General features: G+C 42.3%; 1 protein-coding gene across 4 annotated transcripts in view; it reads left to right on the top strand.

Moving 5' to 3' along the window:
* Nucleotides 1–235: 235 nt before the first annotated feature.
* Nucleotides 236–24183, top strand: part of METTL9 (methyltransferase 9, His-X-His N1(pi)-histidine) — a 50735-nt gene continuing 26787 nt past the window's right edge. For 2 of the 4 annotated variants that reach the window (XM_069570339.1, XM_069570340.1), the window contains exons 1-3: nucleotides 1219–2663; nucleotides 14719–14909; nucleotides 18933–19142. In XM_069570339.1, coding sequence (XP_069426440.1) covers nucleotides 2499–2663; nucleotides 14719–14909; nucleotides 18933–19142 — 566 coding nt within the window. In that variant the 5' untranslated portion in view covers nucleotides 1219–2498. Of the gene's footprint in view, nucleotides 397–1218; nucleotides 2664–14718; nucleotides 14910–18932; nucleotides 19143–24183 lie in introns of those variants that run through there. The other 2 variants (XM_069570341.1, XM_069570342.1) reach the window with 2 other exon arrangements.

Consider the following 24183-nt stretch of genomic DNA (forward strand, 5'->3'; position numbering starts at 1 on the left):
ACAGAGCTGTGACCCAAGCCAGACACCTGAGCCCTGGTCAGGGGAACACTGAGCAGAGCCCAGCACAGAGGGTGTCATTTATGTGTCCTTTGAATATCACTGCATTTCAAGGCCAGAAAGAATACTGGCTCTTAGCTGGCTTTTTGTGTTATCTGTGCCTCTTCCCCTCTCCGTGAGGGATAAGTGAGGTTTTAATATACAGCCAGTGACATTCTAGTCGATGTAGGAAAGGGGCAGTCCCTGAGGGCAATCTGAACTTCTGCTTAGTATATTTACTCTTGCTGTTTTCCTTCCTCCTCATTTGTAATTCAGGAGGCTCTTTGAGAAGGGAGAGACAGCAAGGCTTCTTAGATGGATCGAAGGACTGTGAGCTGGGATACCAGGTTCTATGAAAAGGTCTGCTATTGAATTTGTTCTGCTACCTTTAGGCAAATCATTTGATCATGCTGTGCTTTGGTTTCGTCCTGTGCTTGCTAAGTGTAAACAACATGTAGTTGAATATTCTGTGATTATTATAGAGTATTTAAATGTGAGACTGATTTATTTTTCTAGGCCACCTGCTCAGGTCTGAAGTGAAAATCTGCTTCTCTGAGATGCTGGGCTTCGTGGCAGCTGACCCTAAACCCTTCAGACAGCAGCCATCTAGTTGCTGCTTCTCAGCCCATCAGGCTTACTCTATAGTTGAGGGGCTTATCTTGTGGTCTCCTTTGTTTGCAGAAATGAAATATGTCATTCTATACTTCATGTTGCTTTTACAGCCTCCTGCCCAACCCTCCCTCACCCCCTCTAAAAAGATGAAGGCTTTCTTTGGCACAGAGTTGCTTTACTTGTGACACTGATCCTAAGAGGCAGTGGAGACAGATGACATGGCAAACTGAATTACCTGAGCTTGCTACTATAGTTCCTTTTTGATGATCTGGGTCAGGACCACTAGAGGTTTGAACTAGATTTAAAGGTGCAGGCTCTTTGGGATTTTGGCAGGAAGCAGTTAGGGAGTATGCTGGAAAGAGAACACAAAGTACCCTCCTCCTCTCTGCCTTTTTGGTTTGTTATAGCCTGTGTTACATTAGGCAACAAGATGTCCCTGTTAGTGAAAGGTGCCAAGCTGAGGTTCTTAGAAGCTAATAAAAATGTTTGTGAATAAGGAAGGGTTTTGTTCTTCATCAGTGATCACCATGACACTTTTAAATAACCATCTCTGAAGTGCACGAATGGAGTTAACAGAAAGGTTTCTTTTGTTTTGAATTAAAATAAAATGTATTACATGATGTCTAGTGCAGTTAAATTAGAAGCATTTTCTAAACAAACCGAGCAAGGTGTTAAAGGGATAGGACCCATGAAATGTTTGACTCCTTACTGGTAGCTTCGGTGGCAGCAGGAAGAGCTTCAGACACAGGAACACAGTGTAACCTTTCAGTTTTGAAACGTTGCTAGGTCTTCCTGTGCTACAAATGATCAAAGACACATCTGGGTAAATATTGCTTGCAAATCTTGGTTGGCTTGAAGAGTACTGGATCCCACTTCCGTTTGTTAATTCAAGGAAACGAACATGCAGGGACTCGAATTTGGGGTCTTCATTCTTGGACAGGGTCATCAATACACCAGAACATAACTTGCAGGTGCCCCAACTGCAGAAGCTTCCAAAAGAGGCAGAGTTTTCGCCGATGCCTCTTAGAAACAGGTAGCCAGCAACCTGCCAGGCTTGAGGAACTGGGCGGGTAGGTGGGGAGGGATTGGCAGTAACATTTTGCACTTAGATTGACGTCTACTTTGCAGCTCCTGCGAAGCAGGGTGTAGGTCCTTGGGGTGGACGATGTGAATAGGAAGCCATGTAGCTTGGCAATTATGTGAAAACTGGCAATCTCTGTCTCTGGCAAGGACTTCGTCTGTATGAATGTACGAAGGGGATGAGGGTCACCCCGGGGTCAATCTGCACAACCTGGAGAAAAGTCCCGCCCAGGGGTGGATGAGGGGCCCAGAGGCCAAGACTAAGACGACGAGAGACCAGAAGAACTGCGGACACTACCTTGGAGGGCCGGGGAGGCTTCAGTTACCGCCTTCGGAACGATCACCTCTGGCTTAGAAGTATTAATATTAAAATCATTTCCGCCATTGTAGGGAGCCGCAACAAGACGGGAGGCGGGGACGCGCGCCAGGCGGATGCGCGCTCCCTTTGTCCCGCCTCCCGGCCGGCTGGCTCTTTAGGCCGAGGGAACGCGCTTCGGAGAGAACGCGCCGCAGGCGTTGCGTTTGTGCTCCGGGTGGAAACTGCCTTCCGCGGCGGCGGCGTTCCGGGGGCGGAGAGGACCGGGTAGGCGGGAAGGTTGAGCGCCGCCCGCTCCTCCCCACCCCCTGCCTCGGCCCTGAAGGGGCTGGATGGGCGGCGAGTCGGGCGCGATGGCTCGAGCTTGGGCGGCGGCGGCGGCAGCGGCTGGAGGCGGCGGCGCGTCCTCCTCCTCGCCCCGGCGGTGATCGGAGCGAGCGGCCGCAGGCCCCCGATGAGACTGCTCGCGGGCTGGCTGTGCCTGAGCCTGGCGTCCGTGTGGCTGGCGCGGAGGATGTGGACCCTGCGGAGCCCGCTCACCCGCTCCCTGTACGTGAACATGACGAGCGGCCCGGGCGGGCCGGCGGCGGCCGCGGGCGGCAGGAAGGAGAACCACCAGGTACGGGGCCGAACCCGAACCGGGCCCGGCGGGGCGGGGGCGGGGCGGCCAGCCTTCCCGCGCTCGGCCCGGCTATTGTGCGGGGCGTTGCGGCGTGAGGCACCCCCCCGGGCCTCGCCCCGCCGCCCCGGCCCCTCGCAAAGTTTCCCCCCCACCGTCTTCTGGGCCGGGCGCCCGGTCCGCGCCCCGCGGCTCCTTTTGTTCGGAGGCTCGCGAGGAGGACGACCTTCGGTTTCTCTCCCGGGCCCCGGCGCGAGCGCCCCGGAGCCCCGCATTGTTCCCGGGTCGCGGCGGGTGATTGCAGACGCTCGGCCACTTCGGCGTCCGCTCCCGGCGGCCGGCCGGAGGAACTTTCGGGCCGGCGCGTGGCGACCCATCTGGCACCGAGGCCTGAGAACTGAATGACGCGACCAAACCCGTGACCCCCGACAGCTTCCATCAGCCCCGAGTATCACGCCGAAAAGCCGGTCCCTCTGTTTGTCTGGTTGAATCTCTGAACGTACAAAGGTTCCATAAAGAAATTTAGCCGTGCGGCGTGAGCCATTTAACTCTCTGGGCTCGGTCGGGTGACATTTTCCCTGAGCACTTAAAAAGGTGTTTGATAACTCGTCACTCCTCTGCTGTCGAACCTTCTTCCCCTCCTACCTAAGAGAGAGATTTTCTCCTTCTAACTTTGATTTTGGTATCTGACCGGAGAGATGTGGTAACAAGAAAGGTGATGCAGGCTTTCACTGGAAGGGTTATCAGAACTGGGCAGGAGCGAATTCTTTAGAAGAGTTGTAGTTGTGCACCGTGGACGATGGCGATGTGGCTGGCTGGATAGTCTTTTCATTATCTTAGTTTTGTGCCACTTAAGTATGTGCATTTGCAGAATTAAGAGTGAGGTCTTTCATGTTTGATTATGATGTAGTTTGCGGTTAACATGACATTGAGCAGAAAGCCTCTTGGCTTTTGAACTCTGCCAGAGTATTGGTTTATAATAGCTAGCAGTTATAGTACATTTTGCTTTCCCAGAGAGCGGTAGCTAATTACTCCCCATCTTGTATGTCATCATTTCCATAGATTTCTCATTTTCATATATTACTTTTCTTACGATGCCAGGTGTTTACCCTGAAGTTGATTTCATGTGCTCTAATGAAACTAAAGAATTATCCAAGGAGATAAAACAATCCATTCAGAGAAATAGTGTTTAGTTTTTATTTAGAAAATATTTGTAGTGGGCTTTTTCTATTTCTAAGGAAATTATAAATGTCCATAGAATTTTTTTGTAATCCCACAGCTATTGTACTAATACTTTGTTAATCACTCCTATGATATAGTTAGGGGTGTACATAAACTTAGTAGGTGACCTTAACCTGTAAAACCACTTTCTCTGCAATGGATTAGTCATTTTTAGAGTTGTACTGTAGTGATAATGTTCAGTTACTAAGATATATATGTCGAAGTATCATGGATAATGATGTAAAACAGTGAGTAGAAATGTCATCTTTAACAGCTGGTGGAAATAAAGTTCTGGGTAGGATAAAAAGGAGGCTTATTTCCATTGACGTGTATAGTAGAGTCTCTTGACTATAGATATTTATTATAACACTTGAGATTACTGCTACTTAAGTATACTTGGTGTTTTCAGTGCTCATAAAAGAAATGGACATATTATAAAAACTGAAAAACTGTTTAAGTCACTTGATTTTTATGGGGCCTAGGTAGAATTATAGCTGCAGACACAGCCTCAGACGATGGCCTAACAAGACATCTCAGAATGTCTTCTAATTGTGTACTTTTTAAAAGTTGAATCTGTCAAGTTCTAAGGAAAATTAATACTGGTTTCCAGTACCTCCTTTGCTTCATTATGTTTCTAAGATACTCGAGTATGTGTAATAAGTGTGTATTTTAACCAGTTGCACATAACAATTTGGGCAGCTAGTTTCTCCAAATGAAGACTGATCTGGTGCTTTTTGAATACTGAGTAGAAGGGGGAAGATTGGCTCTTTTCCTTAGAACAGTCACTCACATTATTTTGAGTTGATGCATTCACATTATGAAAATATTGTCCATGAATAAAAGATTAAAGTGAACAAAAGAGATGTTTATGGAAACCACAGTGGACTAAATGAAATAGGAGACTGTTCTCTCTGCCCTGGCTGAGTTGATGATTTGTTATCTGCTTTGTGTTGCAGGATCCTTATAAACTTTGTTGCTTGTGAAGTAACTTAACTCTAAATGTTTTCCCTCCCTTCAAGTTAATAGTTCATACTGGGTCTTCTGGTGTTCATTTGGGTGTGTGGCTTCCATAGCCCGCCATCTGGTTCTTTTGCAGTTGCATGGAAGTAGGGTTATGGATTTGATTGAACTATACTTACAAGTTTTCCTTATGTTTGATTAAGAAATTATGGTGGTGGATTCTTTAAAAGAGAGATCTTAGGCAATGTTTGTTCATTAAAAATAGCTATTTAGTTACTGAATCCTAGAGAGGCAAGGCTCCTTTGGGCTAAAGCAGCTCTACACCATAGTCACAGCACCACTTTAATACCTTGGTTTGCTGTGCTTGGTGTGCTAGTTTCACAACTGGGATTTGTGTTTCATTTTGGAAAAGTGAGAAGGAAGGGAAGGGGTTTCTCAGCACAGATGGATATGGCTTGCTGGTCAAGTAGGCACCACTGACTTTTTTGTACAGACTGTAAAGTGAGGAAAAAAATTTTTTTTAAAGAAGTTTGCTTCAGAGAAAATTTCCAGTTTTCTTAATCAGCAGCACATTCTTAATCACAGATTGAAAGCTGGGTAGTTTGATTTATTGGAAAGAAATTGAGGCAGGTAGTGAGAAACTAGACATATGACTTTTCAACATTGGCGAACCAGAACTTAAAAAGAAAGTAATAACGACAATAACTTTGAATCTAGTCTTTTTCAGGCATTGCACCTGCTAGTTAACGCAACTGTTAAAGAGCTATTGAAACTTGAAAGAACTCTTAGGCCGCACTAACTAGGTTCTTGATAATAAGAGTCATTCAGCAGCTTCTCAGTTGATGGAGTGACAAAAGAATTGTTATAGAACTCCCTGGAACCAGGCCAGGACTGTTTCTCCAGTTGATACACTGCCAGGTTTTTTAAGAGCACAGATAACATTATCTGTGGAATTAATAAGGTAACTTGGGGAGGGAGATGGGAGGGAGTTTCAAAAGGGAGAGGATATATGTATACCTATGGCTGATTCTTGTTGAGGTTTGACAGAAAACAGCAAAATTGTGTAAAGCAATTATCCTTCAATAAAAAGTAATTTAATAAATATATAAGGTAACTTAAAATTGCAAATATGTATATATCTGAGTTTTTTTTTTTCACCTTCTTATGTAAACTCAGAAATGTGCTCTGCCATAAGCAATGATGGATTTAAGACAGAATTGAAACAATTTGGATTTTCTTTCAGATGAAAAAATATCAGTACTTGGACATCACAGCCAGAGGTCAAAGGTTGTGCTAAATACAGGTTCCATCTGCTCCTCACTCCCCAGTTGCCTTGTGGAGGTGGACCAAAGTTAGGCATGAGTTAACAGTGCCCAGAGGGGTCAGCCAGCTAGCCAGACAGATGCTGATAGATAGGTTTGTGTCCTCTGAACTGCCTTTGAAAGTCCGGAGGCCTTTGCAGCGGAATACCAAAGAGATTTTGAAAAGAGTTTCTTTCCTTCCTTATAACCTGTGTTGAAACCCTAAACAAGTGTTAGCTTCAGTTTTACAGAGCACAAGGAAGGTCCCTTCTTCAGGTATACCAGAGGCCTATATGTTCCCCTGTGAAGGTACCCTTGGGACCCTGATACTTCCTGTAAAAGTCTATTTCAGATTCTCTGAAGCTTTGTTAAAGTCTTGGGATTATAAACTACTAACAGTATTTGAAATGAAGATTGCCAGTAATTTGTTTATTAAATCAAAATTGAAGTGATTTAATCTAATCTTTCCCTGCATGTAAGTGAGGGTGTCTTGTTACTCTGCACTTTAAAGTCTCCTGTAAAGAGGTTGTTGGTTTAGGTTTGTATCATTTGTAGGAAAAGAATGAATGATTTGAATATTTACACCTGTGCTGTGCATATATACAAGGTGTGTGTGTGTTAGTTGCTCAGTTGTGCTTGACTCTTTGCCACCCCATGGATTGTAGCCTGCCAGGCTCCTCTGTCCATGGAATTCTTCAGGGAAGACTACTGGAATGGGTTGCCATTCCCTTCTCCTAGGGATCTTCCCGACCTAGGGATCAAATCCGGGTCTGCTGTATTACAGGCGGTTGCTTTACCCTCTGAGCTACTAGGGAAGCCCTTGTACAAGGTATCAGTGTATCCGATACACAAGACATCAGTGATTAAATGTCTGGACTGATATGATTGCATTGTAGAACTTAGAATGTGATTTTTGAATCCTTAGCTGTCAAGATCAGTGTCCTCAGGTTGGTCTTACCACCTACGGTAGTAGCTAAGATTCTCCTGTACTCCGTTAGTAGAGCCTTTCTGGTTGTCTTTAGTGGTATTGAATATCTCAGGTCTTCGGTTACTCACTTCTTTTGAGAATGGCAGAGTGCCCAGACCTACAGTGTGGTTTGAGGCATTCCCTTGAACCTCAGTGCTCAACTGGCTTTTGTGAACCTTGAACAGGAAGGGAAAGAAAATTGAGTTATTTGGCTTCTATTAAGTGTCAGGCACTGTGTATATATATTATCCTCTCTAATCCTTATGACAACTCTTGGTGGTAGGTGGTACATCCCTATTTTACAAACAGAGGCTAAGAGCAATGAAACTTGCCTAAGAGCACAGTTAATAGATAGCAGAGTTGGAATTTTGAATCCTGCTCTGTCTGGTTTCAAGGCCCAGGCTTTCCCCACTGTTTCGTGGTGTCCCTCTTAGGAAGCCTTGTTGGCTGAGGGGCTGTGAAAGTAGGTTGCCTTCTTAATAGCAAGCTGTACCCACTCTAGTGGAGCTCTGTGTAGACATTGAAATTATGTAACAATGCAAGTTGTTTTTGCAGTTTGTGAGTAGATAAAGATGAAAGCAAGTGCTTGAAGTTCTGGCCTTTATCCTGTTTGTGCATGCTTTGGACACATTTAACACTGGGGGAAAAAAGCCTTAACTGTGGTTTCTTTCTTGTGACACCAACCAATTCTCTGACGCCAGCTAGGTGTTCTGTGATTCACTTCTATTTGACACTACCCAGAATTAACAGCCCAGAGATTTAACGGCTCCCTCCTGCAAGACTGTCCTCACGTGTGTCTCACAGGCCAGCTACAGGTTGAGGGTTCACAGCCTACCCATGCTTCTGTCCGACTTGGTTACAAATTCTGGGGTTTCCACAACCCCCCCACCAAGTTAGATAACGATTCACAGAGCTCAGGAAAACACTTGGTTTCTGTTTACAGTTTATTATAGAGGATGCAACTTGGGAGCAGCCAAATGGAACAGAGGCACAGGGCAAGGGACTGGTGGGGGAAAGTAGAGGGTGCCACAGAGCTCCCAAGCCCTGTCCAGGTAAGCCATCCTCCCAGCATGTCCATGTGTTCAGCTACCTGGAAGCACCCAGAACCCTGTCTTTTAGAGGTTTATGGAGGTTTCGTTACCAAGGTGTGATTGATGAAATCTTTGACCAGTATTGGTTAAACTCAATCTCTAGCTTCTCTCTCCTCCCTGGATATTAGAGGTGGGACTGAAAGTTCCATCTTGCCTCCTGGTTATCACATGACCATACACTCACTCTGAGTTTCCCCAAGGTTTTAGGAGCTCTGTGCTGGGAACTGGGGATAAAGACCAAATATTTATTATTAAACCACATTACCTAATACTCACAAAGAGTCGGACACGACTGAGCGACTGAACAGTCCAACTCTTTGCAACCCCATGAACCTCAGCACACCAGGCCTCCCTGTCCATCACCAACTCCCAAAGTCCACCCAAACCTGTGTCCATTGAGCCAGTGATGCCATCCAGCCATCTCATCCCCTGTTGTCCCCTTCTCCTGCCCTGAATCTTTCTCAGCATCAGGGTCTTTTCAAATGAGTCAGCTCTTCATATCAGGTGGCTAAAGTATTGGAGTTTCAGCTTCAAAATCAGTCCCTCCAATGAACACCCAGGACTAATCTCCTTTAGGATGGACTGGTTGGATCTCCTTGAAGTCCGAAGGACTCTCAAGAGTCTTCTCCAACACCACAGTTCAAAAGCATCAATTCTTCTGTGCTCAGCTGACATTACCTAAAATCAGAAAGTTCATTTTCTAAAATAATTTTCTAATTCTGATTTTCCTAATGGGCTCAAGTCGTTTGTATTTTGGAAGAATAGATTATTATATGCCATGTGTCTGACTAGTTGAGGAACTCAGAGTAATTTCAGAAAAACTTTTAACTCCATCCCTCAGTCTGATAAGCAAATACAATTTTATAGGAACATTGCATTTCTACTTTAAAGGAATTGAGTAAGCCCATGTAGGGGTTCTTAAGCAGTGGTTATTTTGCAGAGAACTTGACAATGTCTGGGACATTTTAGTTTGTCATGACTAGGGGTGGGGAAGTGTTGCTGGCATCTGATGGCTGGCTTGGGATGCTGCTAAACATCCCACAGCCCAGATCAAGGATTATCTGGCTCCAAATGTCCATGCTGCTGAGGTTGAAAGACGCTGGCTTAGTGTAATTCTGTTACTATCTAGATCAGATTATCTTTAGCCCCATTTATCCAGTCTTAATTGGGCAGAACAGTCCTGCTTTCTTTTCTAGAATTGAATCTCACAGACAGGCACACTGGAAAGAATGGAGCAAAGAGAAGCTTCTTTGAAAAAACACTTCTTCTAAAAAACCACATGCACCTAGAGCAGGAGTTTGATTCAGTTGGGAGTGCTCAGCAGCCCCTTATTGGCTCTGTGAGGTGGGAAATGAAACATGCAGCGCTTTGCCAGGTGCCTGGGATAAGGTAGACATTCTGTGTTTTCCTTCACTGCTTGCTGTACTAACGTAGTTCTGTGGTGGGTGGGTAGCTTAACCACTATTTGCAGAATTGGGTTTAAGCAAGGCCTTACCAAAACCTTAAAGTTTTAGAAACTGACAGAACACAGGGACAGCTGTCTCCATGGTTATCCTTGTGTTCTCTTTAGGATTTTACTAGAAACACTAAATTCTGTTAGACTGCCTGTGATTTTTTTTTTAACAGTTGTTAAACAGATGAACATTTTGTTGTTCATCTGTAACTGTACCAGGCACAGAAGTCAGTCATTGTCCCTGACCTTTTATGGAGCTTTGTGTCTACCTGGGAAGACCTACCCTGAACATGTAATTTATATACAGGTTTTCCAGTTGAGCCATTTCAAATTCTGAAAGATGATGCTGTGAAAGTGCTGCGCTCAATATGCCAGCAAATTTGGAAAACTCAGCAGTGGCCGCAGGACTGGAAAAGATCAGTTTTCATTCCAATCCCAAAGAAAGGCAATGCCAAAGAATGCTCAAACTAACGCACAATTGCACTCATCTCGCATGCTGGTAAAGTAATGCTCAAAATTCTCCAAGCCAGGCTTTAACAGTATGTGAACTGTGAACTTCCAGATGTTCAAGCTGGATTTTGAAAAGGCAGAGGAACCAGAGATCAAATTGCCAACATCTGCTAGATCATCAAAAAAGCAAGAGAGTTCCAGAAAAACATCTACTTCTGCTTTATTGACTATGCCAAAGCCTTTGACTATGTGGATCACAATAAACTGGAAAATTCTGAAAGAGATGGGAATACCAGACCACCTGACCTGACTCTTGAGAAACCTGTATGCAGGTCTAGAAGCAACAGTTAGAACTGGACATGGAACAACAGACTGGCTCCAAATCGGGAAAGTAGTATGCCAAGGCTATATATTGTCACCCTGCTTATTTAACTTATATGCAGAGTACATCATGAGAAACGCTGGACTGGAAGAAGCACAAGCTGGAATCAAGATTGCTGGGAGAAATATCAATAACTTCACATATGCAGATGACACCACCCTTATGGTAGAAAGCAAAGAGGAACTAAAGAGCCTCTTGATGAAAGTGAAAGAGGAGAGTGAAAAAGTTGGCTTAAAACTCAACATACAGAAAACTAAGACAGCATCTGGTTGCATCACTTCAAGGCAAATAGATGGGGAAACAGTGACAGACTTTATTTTGGGGGGCTCCAAAATCACTGCAGATGGTGACTGCAGCCATGAAATTAAAAGATGCTTACTCCTTGGAAGAAAAGTTATGACCAACTTAGACAGCATATTGAAAAGCGGGGACGTTACTTTGCCAACAAAGGTCCGTCTAGTCAAGGATATGGTTTTTCCAGTAGTCATGTATGGATGTGAGAGTTGGACTGTGAAGAAAGCTGATTGCCAAAGAATTGATGTTTTTGAACTGTGGTGTTGGAGAAGCCTCTTGAGAGTCCCTTGGACTGCAAGGAGATCCAACCAGTCCATCCTAAAGGAGATCAGCCCTGAATATTCATGGGAAAGACATGTTGAAGCTGAAACCCCAATATTTTGGCCACCTGATGCAAAGAACTGACTCATTTGAAAAGACCCTGATGCTGGGAAAGATTGAAGGCAGGAGGAGAAGGGGACGACAGAGGATGAGATGGTTGGATGGCCTCACCGACTCAATGGACATGAGTTTGAGTAAACTCTGAAAGTTGGTGATGGACAGGGAGTTCTGGTGTGCTGCAGTCTGGGTTGCAAAGAGTCACACATGACTGAGTGACTGAACTGAACTGAACTGATTCAGGTCAGTGGTTTTAAATGTTACTGAGGAGAAATGAAACGTGAGAAAGTATTGGAACAGGGGATCCATCCTAGTTTGGAAGTTCAAGGGAAATGTTTAGGCTTAGGTCAGTTGAGGGTAGTGGGAAATGTAGGAGACAGCAAAATACCAGGTAAAACAGCTTTGGGAGATGAGCCTTCCAGAAAAAGAAAGAAGGGTGCAGTGTTGTGACATAGTGCGTGGCTGGGTGTTATGGGTTGATAGGGAGTGTCATGAGGTGAGGCTGTGTATACAGAATGGACAAATCTTGTAGGGCCTTGTAAGCCATATTATGTATTTTGAATATTATTTTAAGATAACTTCTATGGAGCAGGGTTGTGACATGATAAGATTTGCATTTAAAAATTTGCAGTTTCAGAGAAATGCTTAGTTCTTTAAATTTTCAAACCATTTTTAATTTCTGGAAGCTCAAAATGGCACCTACACTTTAATGTTTGTATTTTTTTTTAAGTTTTACCAAGATATAATTCATGACTGTAAAACTCATCTTTTGAAGTGTACAGTGGTTATAGTAGACTTCACAAAGTTGTACAGCCATCACCACTCTCTTAATTTTAGAACATTTTCATCACTTGATAAAGAAATCCCATATACATTAGCATGAAGACACTCCCCATGGTCTCCTTCCCCCAAACCCCGTGGCAACCACGATCTACTTTCTGTCTCTGAGTCTGCCCATTCTGGACAATTTGTGTAAATGAAATCATGTAATCTGTGGCCTTTTGTGACTGGCTTATTTCACTTAGCGTAATATTCATAGTTCAAATCTCAGAAATCAGTGCCTCATTCCTTTCTATGTTTGATTGATATTCTGTTGTATGGATCAATTACACCTTGTTATCCATTCATCAGCTGATGGACATTGGGATTGTTCCACTTTTTGGTAATTATGAATGATGCTGCCGTGATGCTGACATTTGTTTCATACAAATTGTCAGGAGGAACATGTATTTCAACCTTTATCTTTAAAGGAAGGGCATTACTCCTTTTTATTCTGTAGCATATTCTGATCAATAAGCATTTTCTTTTCTGAAAGATTGTCTGGCAGTAAAGGTTCAACCACATGTGTTAATATTGATGAGACAAATGCTGTTAAAAACTTGAGGCTTTTTTTTGGGGTGGGGGGCATCATTTGTAAGCATTATTTGCAGTTAGTGGTGCCAGTTCTTGCTTAGTTCTGGAAGTCAGAGTCCGTTATTGTTCTGGTTGTCCATTTAAAAGTGGGTGCTAAGGAATTCTTAGCTCCTTTGTTCCACGTGAATAACTTCTTGTCCGCAGTAATAGAATGTACCTGATTGCCTATTACCCAGGTGATGGCTTTCATCTTGATTAGTCATTTCAGAGAATTAAGAGAAGATAAAAGTTAGAATGGCTTCAGTATTACAGAGTTTAGAATGTGAACCAGGAGGTCAGGAGTATAATAAAAAATGGTTTATGACCTGCACTGGGGCATAACTTCAGGCACAGTGAGTATTAAGAATTAGTTAATGGTTAAGCCCGAACATTTTCAGACCAAGATAAAAAGTGTAGGCAGTGAATGTAAGAAGTTTCATAGCTTGTCATATAGTGGGGGAAAATAAAGGTATCAAGTTCAAGCAGTTTTGGTGAAAGTGTTTAATGGTAAATTAACACAAAACCATTAGCAGTTTAAAAGATTTGGTTTATCAAGTCAGGGCGCAGAGTTTGTAAAAAATATTAGTTAATCTTTGAAACTTTAATGTGCTTGTTTGGTTATATCAGTGTTAGTGTTGGCAGTGTTACCCAAGATTTCTTTCAGTGTTTAGCAAGCTTAGGATGACTATAAAATTGGTCCATCAGTTATTCAAGCAGTTACGGGACACCTACTGCTGATGAATGGTCATACTTGTCAGGGTAAGCAGGTTACTTTTGTCTCTTCATTGGGGGAAATTGTTTCTTAGTTGATAAGAGATTAATAGTAACTGATCTACTCAGCAGTTTCATCATATACTTAATGGACTGACTTTTATTTATCAGGCCGTGTTAGAGGACCCTTCTCTCATTGCTATTATTATAGGAGTCTCATGTGTCTGGCCTTGTATTGAGGATAAGCCTGCATTAACTTGTTTAATCCTCAGAGTAACCTATCAGGATAGACAGAAACCAGTGATGAATTTACAGAGTCTCAGAGATTTAAGTGATTGTATGAGCTCAGACACAGGAATGGCTGAGCCGGGACTTGATGGTGGGCTCACTCTGAAGCTTCTGTGCCCCACAGGCTGCTCCCCCCCTTGGTGTGCTAACTCTAAGTGAAAATGGGAAACATTTATTACACAAGATCACACTTTAGCCACAATTGAGGTCCTTGAATTTTGTTCTAAAATGTATGTTCTGGGTAGAGCCTGTTCCTGGTAATCTGCTTCTTAGCATGTTATTACTTTGTCTTCTTATTGTTTGCATATGACCTTAAGATCTTAATCTTTCTTAAGGTTAAGAAAGAACATTTGGCTCCTGTCTGTTAAAGAGTGTTAAATGACTTACTTGGTAAAGCACACCAGTATTTCTACAGGTTTCTTTATAGCCCGCAACAAAAAGGGTAGCTAAATCAGGTCACTGGAATTTTTTAAAAAATTACTTAATTAATTTATTTGGCTGCACCAGGTCATAGTTGCAGCACTCGGCATCTTGGATCTTCATAGCATCATGAGAATTCTCAGATGCAGCATGTGGGATCTAGTTGCCTGATCAGGGATCGAACCAGGACCCCCTGCATTGGGAACATGGAGTCTTAGCCACTGGACTACAGGGAAGTCCCTGGTCACTGGAATATTAAATCCTGCTACTTATTGATTGGTTTGGTGGCTTCGAGTTAAATCACTGCATCGAGTGTTTTTAGATAGAAAACAAGGTTAATGTTGGTAGTTAACTGCCTTCTTGCATTGAATCTCTGTGAAGGAGAGGCCAGCAGAGCTTCCTTAATCTCGGGGTACAGTGGGCCATAGTGCTAGAAGTCAGGGCCAGGAGTCAGGGTACTTGCCTGGCCCTGTCACCTACCAAGCTGCGTGACTCGCAAGCCTCTTCACCCTTCCTCCACTGTCTTACCTGCCCCTGAAGGTAATGAGAGTTAAACCAGAAACTAGGTAGGAGGAAGTATTTTATACCTTATAGGTCGTGTAAGAGATTATTATTCTCAAAGTGCCATGAGATTTATGGTATTTGGAAATCTTAGATTCAATTTAGTCTTCTGTTTTTCGTTTTTGGATTTTTTAGGTGATGCTTCAGTTCTGTGTTTTCATTTTTCTTATTCTTCTTTCTTTTTAGTGGTATGTGTGCAACAGAGAGAAATTATGCGAGTCACTCCAGGCTGTCTTTGTTCAGAGTTACCTTGATCAAGGAACACAGATCTTCTTAAACAACAGCATTGAGAAATCGGGCTGGCTATTTATCCAATTATATCACTCTTTCGTGTCATCTGTTTTTAGCCTGTTTATGTCTAGAACATCTATCAATGGGTAAGTGAATCTTGGATAATTTTTTCTTTATCCTTAGGTCTAGGAGAAAGAAAAGTTACCTCGTTGAGGTATTGACAATCTCCACAGCTACAACACTTGTAGTCAAAATCCTTGGCCCAGCCTTGGCAGGTTGCTTTTAAAATTCCCTATAACTTGATAAACAGCCTCATTGTTCTGTATTCTGTGATGGGAGTTACAGTGCTTCCTAATTTTGATGTGCACAGAAATCATCTGGGCATCTGGTTAAAGTACAGAGTCTGAGTCAGTAGCTCTGGCCTGGGACTACACTGTGTGGTCCCAATTTTCCACCCATTCCCAGGTAATGCCTATCCTGCTGCTGATCTATTAGAGAGGAACAGGATACTTGGAACCAAGCTATAGGCTGAAGAGTAAGATCTTTGCCATAAGCATGCTTCCCAGAAGGAGGTGTTCTGGGGAAGGATCTAATTTACTTCAGCCCAGCAGTAAATGGTGGCTCGTTCTAGTGACGGATTCTCCTCTGTTCTTATGTAATGTCTGGACTCAGCAGGATTTTGTAAACTTAGGAAATTCTCTGTCCCTCGAGTGGTTCTCTCACCTAAATCTATGGAAAACACTGTAGGAGTATTTTTATCCTTTCTCAGCCAACTTTTCAAACCCCCAAGCCTAAGAATCCAGAACTCCAAAGAGAGAAGTGGCAGGGCTCAGTGCGTGAGAAGCCTGTTGGACCACTTACAGCCACTGGCTGGGTCCACTCTTTCTTCTCTTCAGGTTTGGAGCCAGCTTCTACTGAATGTCTTGTCTGGATCCCAGTCTGTCCTCTGTCCTTAAATATGTTTTCAGGCACCACGAGCCATTTCTCAGGATTTCTTACTTGACTTTCTTCCTTGTTTATATGAAGTTGCCTTAAATTGGCTTCAGCAATCAGTTGTTATCTTTGTGTTGGTAGTTGAGTTTATACAACTTGTCTGCCATTTTGTTTCTGAAATTCACTGCATTGAATTTCTGTTCTGTGCCTTTTTTGTTGGGGGAGAGGACTGGCCACCACAGCAGTGATTTTTAGCCTTTTGAGGGTTCTGTACCTCTTTGAAAGTGATGTAAGGTAGAAATTCTCTGTTCAAATAGTCCTTACATTCAACATTTTGCTTATAATTTGGGGAGATTTCAAGCTCTAACCCTTCCTCCTACCTCTGCCCTTTTGGCCCCTGGTTAAAATTCTCTGCTCTGGGAGTTCACATTTTGGTCAGAGGGCTAATACTAAGTCCCCTTTGGCTCCCCTTATCTATAGCACTTCTGCTTTTCTTTTTTAAATAACCCCCATCCTCACCCCTTCCATCCACCCTCAGTGCCCCCTCCCACAATAAAACAGAAACATCTCTTGCCCCGCACCCTGTTCTCAGCTGAAAGCTTAATTTTGAGCCCATTGGTGCTTTCTCTCCATGGTGGTGGTAGCTTATTACAATGAGTGGCTGTCTCTTACAGAAATAATTAGTGTGGTAACCTTCTTGAATTAAAAAGTAAGATACACATTGGACTTCCTTTATGTGGGAAAGGGGAAAACCAAGAAAGGAGATAGCTGTGTTCTTTTATAGAGATATTTGCAAGGAGATATACCTCCTCTGTGGGCTTCCCTGATGGCTTGGTGGTAAAGAATCCACCTGCAGTGCAGGAGACATGGTGTTTGATGCCTGGGTCAGGAAGATCCCCTGAGGTAGGAAATGGCAACCCACTCCAGTATTCCTGCCTGGGAAACCCATGGACAAAGGAGCCTGGTTGGCTACAATCCATGGGATCACAAGAGTCAGACGTAACTGAGCATGTGGACTGGGGTGGGGTGGGAGTCAGGAGGGAGGCATACTTCCTCTGTAGATTCCAAATCTAGAGAGAACCTAGGCTAGAGAACCTAGAATGGTTATCACATACACACATGCACACACACAGGTGCATACGTGGACATCACTAACTTTGGGACTTAAGGACAAATTAGAGAGCCATACCTTTCCGTGGTATGTGTTTGCCGGAAACCTTGTATTGAGCAAAGTTATTGTCTTGGTATTTTAAGTGGGATAATTCTTCAGTGTCTGGAACTGCCCCGCACGTTTCAGGAAGTCTGACTTTTCTGACCTTGCCCACTAAATGACAGTAGCACCCTCAAGTCATTGTGACCACCCAAAACTCTTCCCACCTAGTGCTCCCTAGAGGGCAAAGGTCATTTGGGCTCGATGAATTTCAAATTTGTTGTGAGATTTTGTTTAAATCTTTTGGTGTAGCCTCTGTTGCTCATGATCTCTGGATATAGCACAATGCTGCTTTCTCTGGTGCCCTTTCGACATGAACTGTGACCTCAGGTGGCCTCTAGCTCTAGAATTTTATGATTATCATATCATGGGTCTTTAGATTCCAAAAGATATGGCTAGGGAAGCGTGTTATTTTATAATTAGGAAAGCTTAAGCCATGTAATGATTTTGCAATTTACTTTTGGTTCTATGGCAGGTGGGCACCAACATTTGAAACATGCATCCCCCAAGCTCCTCCAAGCTTATAACCTCTCTTACCTCTTGTTGGTTGTTCTGATTGTGGTTCCTCTGTGAAGTTTTATGTAGCTATTTCATAAAGTTCAGTTCCTTTTCTCAGATTTCTTTTTCATCCTGTTTTCTCATTAAAAGATAGGAACAATTGAGAGCTAAAGACAAAGTTTAGGAGATGAAGTTTTCTCTGGGAAGTGGTTGTATTGGTGAATATCTCTGAGGGTTTCCCTCTCCCATTTTTTTTTAACATTTCTGTGGGACAGGAGATTTACCGCAAACACATTGTTCGGTTTGGTTGACCTCTCCTAAGGGAAAGGAGAGGAAGAACTCGCTCCATAATTTTAATTTTTTTCTGAAACCAGTCTTACCAGGAACACCCAGTTGCACATGTCCTTCCAGTCACTGCATAACAAGCTTATTGTACCTTCTAATTGTTTCCAGAAAGCAGCAGAACAGTACAGATTTCCCTGTCATTTCCTAGACCAGTGGTTTTCAGACTTGTCCTGGGTCTGAAGAGGAGGCGCCTTAGGAGCTGCTTCAGGCTGCAGAGAAAGGGTAGAAACGGGCTGGCAGTGCTGGCACCCTCCCCTCTCCTGTTAAATTTTACATTGTCTGAGTAACATCTGCTTCATTTAAAGAAATGCTCCTGCTGCTGACGGGGAGTTTGGAATCCCTGCTCTAGACAGACTAGGATTTCAGAGCTAGAAAACAAGTTCTAAGTAGGGACACATTTTATTTCCTGAGACAATGCTTCCTTGAGACTTGGTGTGATCTGTACCTGCTTTTCTTAGAGCACTCTTTGATCTCTATTTTAACTCCTCTATTTTCAAATACATTACTAAGTTTTAGAGGTTTTTTAGGATTTTTAGAAATAATAAGACCTAGCCAATTGACATACAAACTGACCCAAGTATGAATCTACTTTTAAATACAAATTAACTGATATCACAAGGACCACTCTTCCTCTTTTCTCTAGTGTCTCTTAAAAATCTATTATCTAGACCTATTTTTTCTACTCATTGTTCAGTTTCATATTGTAAATGGCTTTCCCCTCCTGCCATTTGCTTTTTCTGCTCAGTGTTATTGGCTAGTGTTGTAGTCTGGTTCTGTTGGCCTGACATTTTTTTAAACTGATATACATGTTTTCTATTACTCCTTCCTATTTTGACTTCAGTTTTTCACAGTCATCTTTTATTTCCCTTTATTCTGTTTTCTTACATTTTTCTTCTTGCCTTCGCACCTTTTATTCCTCTCCCTGTCCCCACTCTTTTGGGTGTACTGTTTGCAGCCTCAGAGACAGACGATGATATTTGGAGGTGTTTTCTTATTTTGTTAACTTTGCTTTTTAACCACGAATCATATAGACGATGTCTGTTTTAATCATATAATCTTATAAAATGAGCATTTTGTAAATTCAGAAGGCTGTTGGTGCCATGTCACTGTTTTGTGTGGATGTTGGGTGGGAGGGCTTATTTCGTACACAGTCATCCATTTTTGTCCTTTTTCTCTTTTCCAGGTTGCTAGGAAGAGGCTCAATGTTTGTGTTTTCACCAGATCAGTTTCAGAGACTGCTTAAAATTAATCCAGACTGGAAAACCCATAGACTTCTTGATTTAGGTGCTGGAGATGGAGAAGTCACAAAAATCATGAGCCCTCATTTTGAGGAAATTTATGCCACTGAGCTGTCTGAAACTATGATATGGCAGCTGCAGAAGAAAAAATACAGGTATAGTTTTAGACATGGTTTAGAGTGTACTTCTTGGTTTTAGATGTGTTTCTTCTTAATATTATTTTATTTAAATGATACAAATCAGAAATAATTTTCCATGAGGAATTTTTAAAAAATCTTTCCATGTTACAGCTGACCCTTGAACAGTGTAGGGGTTAATTCACATATTATAGTCAGCCCTCTGTATCTGTAGTTCCTGCACATCCATGGATTCAGCCAGCACCAGACCATGTAGTATTGTGGTATTTACCTTTGAAAAATATGGGTCATGTGTAAGTGGATCCAGGCAGTTCAAAACCACATTGTTCAAGGGTCAACTTACAATTAAGTGGAAACTGAGAGAAAAATCATCTTTCTGTGGCAGTGTTTTTCTGAACTTCAGATTTTGGCACTGTAGGGAAGTAAAGGGCTTCCCTGGTGGCTCAGATGGTAAAGACTCTGCCTGCAATGCAGGAGACCCAGGTTCAGTGCCTGGGTTGGGAAGATCTCCTGGAGAAGGGAACAGCTACTCCCTCCAGTATTCTTGCCTGGAGAGTTCCATGGACAGCAGGGCCTGGCGGGCTGCCGTCCATGGGGTTGCAAAGAGCTGGACATGACTAAGTGACTAACACATAACACACAGGGAGGAAAAAGGCAGGTGAGAGACAATTTGGAAAAGAGAGATCAAATGTAGGGACTTGTTCCCTAATTTGAACCTGACATTCTCAAATCTTGTTTTTTATTTATTTTTTTAATTAAAAAAACTTCAAAAAATTTGTGGTAAAAATATGTAACAAGAAATTTACCACTTTAGCAATTTTCAAGTGTACAATAGTATTAAGTATATTTACATTGCAGTATAACCACTATCACCATTCATCTGTAGAACCTTTTTATCTTTCTCAACTAAAATTTTATACTTGTTAAACAGATTCCCCAATTTTTTGTCCCCCTGGCCCCTAGAAGACACCGTTCTACTTCCTGTTTCTATGAATGTGACTACTCTAGAAACCTTGAAGAATTGTACAATATTTGTCCTTTTGTGACTGGCTTATTTCAATGACCATAATGTTTTAAAGTTCATCCATGTGGTAGCATGTGTCAAAATCTACTTTGTTTTTAAGCCCGAATAATATTCCATTGTATGTATATACCAGATTTTGTTTATCCATTCATTTGTCAATAGACACTTGGGTTACTTCTACCTTTCAGCTATTTGTCAATAGACACTTGGGTTGCTTCTACCTTTAGCTATTATGAATAATGCTGCTATGAACATGGCTGTATACAGATAGCTATTTTAGTCACTGCTTTCCCTTCTTTGGGGTACCTATGCAGAAGTGGAGTTGCTTGATCATATGGTAAGTTGGTGTTTAATTTTTTGATGAATTGCCATACCTTTCCACAGCAACTGCACCATTTTATATCCCACTTGCAGTGTACAGGGGTTCCAGTTTCTCTACATCTTTGCCATACTTGTTGTTTTCTGATCTTTTTTTTTTTTTTTTTATAATATTCTTCCAAACGGACATGAAGTGAGAAATCTTGTTTTTCAGATCATCTGCTGCTTGAGAGACTTAGGAAGAAGGTTATTCTTTATTCAGTATGGATTCTGTTGAATGGAAGAAGGTGCTGAGTATAGAATGTGAGAGGTAGAGGTATATAACCTGCCTCCTTTGATATTTTGGAAGCCGGCCTTAGACTTAGAAAGTTCAGTTACATACTCCCTCACTTTCCTACCCATCTAAGTTTGTAAGTAAGAGATTAATTTAGGAACAGACTAACCTTAGAGACAGAACATATTAGCATAGTTCTTGGAGCAGGATTAGTTTTAAACTTTGGAAAAAACAGATTTTTTTTAGCCTGAGGAAGAGAATACCAAGTAGGAAGGAGGGGGAAGGGTTACTGTAAGTGGGGTTTTGCATGCTAAGTCACTTCAGTGGTGTCCAGCTCTTTGCAACCGTATGGATGTCAGGCTCCTCTGTCCATGGGAATGCTCCTGGCAAAAATGTTGGCGTCGTTTGCCATTTCCTCCTTGAGGGAATCTTCTTGGCCCAGGGATTATATCATGTCTCCTGCACTGGCAGGCGGGTTCCTTACCAAATGGAAGGAGGAAGAGGGTGTAGTCTCTGGTGTAATCAAGCACAACGAAGCCTGAGAACTCAGTTGAGTGAAAGGTAAAGGAAATTGACCTTCCTAAGAGCTTGAGCATTCAAGTCTTTGTCAGTGTCAGTGTTTAAGTGGCTCTTAGGGACATTGTAGCAGACTTATCTGTGTGAGGTTGATTTGTAAGATCCAGTAGTCTGCTCAGATTAGATCCTTGTGGGTCTGTGTGGTGGTACTTGAAATATATTCCTTCAATTAGAAATTAATTTACCATGTCAAGGCTTTGACCTTTGTTATAACAGTGACTTAAATCATGCCCAATTCCTAATTTGACTCTCTTCCATGTTTTGAAGTGAATATGGGGAGGAAGATGTTAGAAATATGTCTTCAAGTGATTTTTCTCCCACCTACCCTAAGCCATGTCTTTGCTTGCTTGCCTGCCATTTAAACCCTTCTAGAGACTAAGTGGCCAAATGGAATTTTAAATGAGACTTCAGATGTTCACATTAGTGATTCAGTACATGTAGAGTTTACATGTTATGTTACCTGATAAACTTGTACACCATGTAAAAAATACTTAATTTGGGAGAATTCCCTGGTGGTCCAGTGGTTAGGACTCAACATGTTTTTTCACTGCTGTGATCCAGGTTCAACCCCTGGTCAGGGATCTAAGATACCACAAGCTGCATGGAGAGCCAGAAACAAAATGAAACAACAACAAAAGCTGACCTTGCCCCCCTAATACACATAACAAAATCTTTTTGCAGTTTGACCTAGATAGGGTATTCATACTGGTTGACACTCCCTCCATGATGTTGTTACTATGAAATAAAAGCATATTCACAAAAGTGGCAACTTTTGGTGCAGTTTGAGGTTTTAATGGACAAGTGGTAGGGTTTGCCTAATCCATGATGACCAGGCAGACTTTTAGCTTACTTCCATGTTTTTTTTCTTTCTTTCTGTCTTTTTGGGAGGTAGCTATTTTTTGTTTCTCTTCAGTATATGGGTGCACAAAACCCTGGCTTTTTAATAGAGGTTCTGGATTTCATTTTTGAAATAAATCAATAAAACAGAAAATGGCCAGATTTCCCCTCTTCATTGACTATTGTTTATGCCAGAAAACCTGATTGTAAAGTTTAAGGATGTGGTTTTGATTTTTAAAACAAAAATAAAACTTTTCTTTACATTGTTGGTGTTTTGGTTTTTTGTTTAGGATTTATCACAATACTGATTGCTTTGTTACTTCTCCAAGGAAGGTGTACTTTAAATCCTCCTGGAAGGCAAACTTACTCACTTTCTTGAAAATAATAACCCTGTGAACAGATACCTTTCTTCTTGGGTTAGAAATGCTGTTTTGTAAGAGCCATAGATGTTTAGGAATGGATTATACAATTACTTTTTTTTAAGTTTAAGTTTTTAAAATTTATTTTTGTCTTTGCTGGGTCTTTATTGCTTCGCGCGGACTTTCTTTGGTCGCAGCGAGCAGGGGCTCCTCTTTGTTGCGGTGCATGGGCTCCTCATTGTGGTGGCAGCTTTTGTTCTGGAGCACAGGCTCTAGCTGAGCAGGCTTCGGTAGTTAGGGTACACAGACTCAGTAGTGGCGGCTTGTGGGCCCTAGAGTGCGCACCCCATGGGCTCCAGGAGTTGTGCTCGGGCTTAGTTGCCCTACAGTATGTGGAATCTTCCGGGAGCAGAGATAGAACCTGTGTCCCTGCATTGACAGGTGGATTCTTATACACTGCATCACCAGGGAGGTCCTCTACAGTTATCAGTTTGGTATAAAAGTAATTGTGGTTTTGGACCGTGGATTTTAAATCATTATAACTGAGCTCAAACACATCTTTAGTAATCAAAAAGGGACTGTTGCAATCAACACATTTTTGCCAATGAAAAAATAAGTTGATTCCTATAGCATAGATATCTGTGTTTTAGGATTTGATGAACTCTTGAAAAGCATTTTCTGCCTCGTGCTGGTTGTGGAAGGGTTTTCCCTGCAAAAAGTTGTGGAGATGCTGAAAGAAGTGGTTGTTGGTTGGCAAGAGGTCAGGTGAATATGGCAGATGAGGCGCAACTTTGTAGCCCAATTCTTTCAACTTTTCACGTGTTGGTTGTGTGACATACCGTTGGGCACTGGTGTGGAGAAGAATTAGGCCCATTCTGTTGACCAGTGCCAGCTGCAGGCATTGATTGATTGTGCATCTCATTGATTTGGTGAGCATACTTCTCAGATGTAATGGTTTTGCTGGGATTCAGAAAACTATAGTGGATCAGACTGGCAGCAGACCACCAGTGACCCTGACCTGTGTTTTGGTGCAAGTTTGGCTTTGGGAAGTGCTTTGGAGCTTCTTAGTCCAGCCACTGATCTGGTCATAGCTGGTTGTCATGTAAAATCCACTTTTTGTCGAACATCACAGTCTGATCGAGAAATGGTTCATTGTTCTTGTGTACAATAAGAGAAGACACTTCAAAGACGACGATTTTTTAGTTTTCGTTCAGCTCATGAGGCATCCAGTTATCGAGCTTTTTCACTTTTCCAATTTGCTTCAAATGGTGAATGACTAGCATAGTCGATGTCGAGTTCTTTGGCAACTTCTTGTGTAGATGTAAGAGGATCAGCTTCAGTGATCCTCTCAATTGGTTGTTGTCAACTTCCATTTGCGGCCACTGCACTCCTCATCTTCAAGGCTCTCGTCTCCTTTGCAAAACTTCTTTAACCAGCACTGCACTGTATGTTCATTAGCAGTTGCTGGGCCAGATGCATTGTCGATGTTGCAAATTGTCTCTGCTGCTTTATGATGAATAAAAAAAATCACTCGAATTTGCTTTCTGTCTAACACCATTTCTACAATCTAAAATATATATAAACAGCAAGTAATAAGTCATTAGCAAAAAGAAAAAAAGCAAGAAGGCCACATTAAAATGATGTATAACATAACCACATTTATTTAAGAGT

The sequence above is a fragment of the Ovis canadensis genome, chromosome 24 (genome assembly GCF_042477335.2).
Source record: "Ovis canadensis isolate MfBH-ARS-UI-01 breed Bighorn chromosome 24, ARS-UI_OviCan_v2, whole genome shotgun sequence".
Classification (NCBI taxonomy): Eukaryota; Metazoa; Chordata; class Mammalia; order Artiodactyla; family Bovidae; genus Ovis; species Ovis canadensis.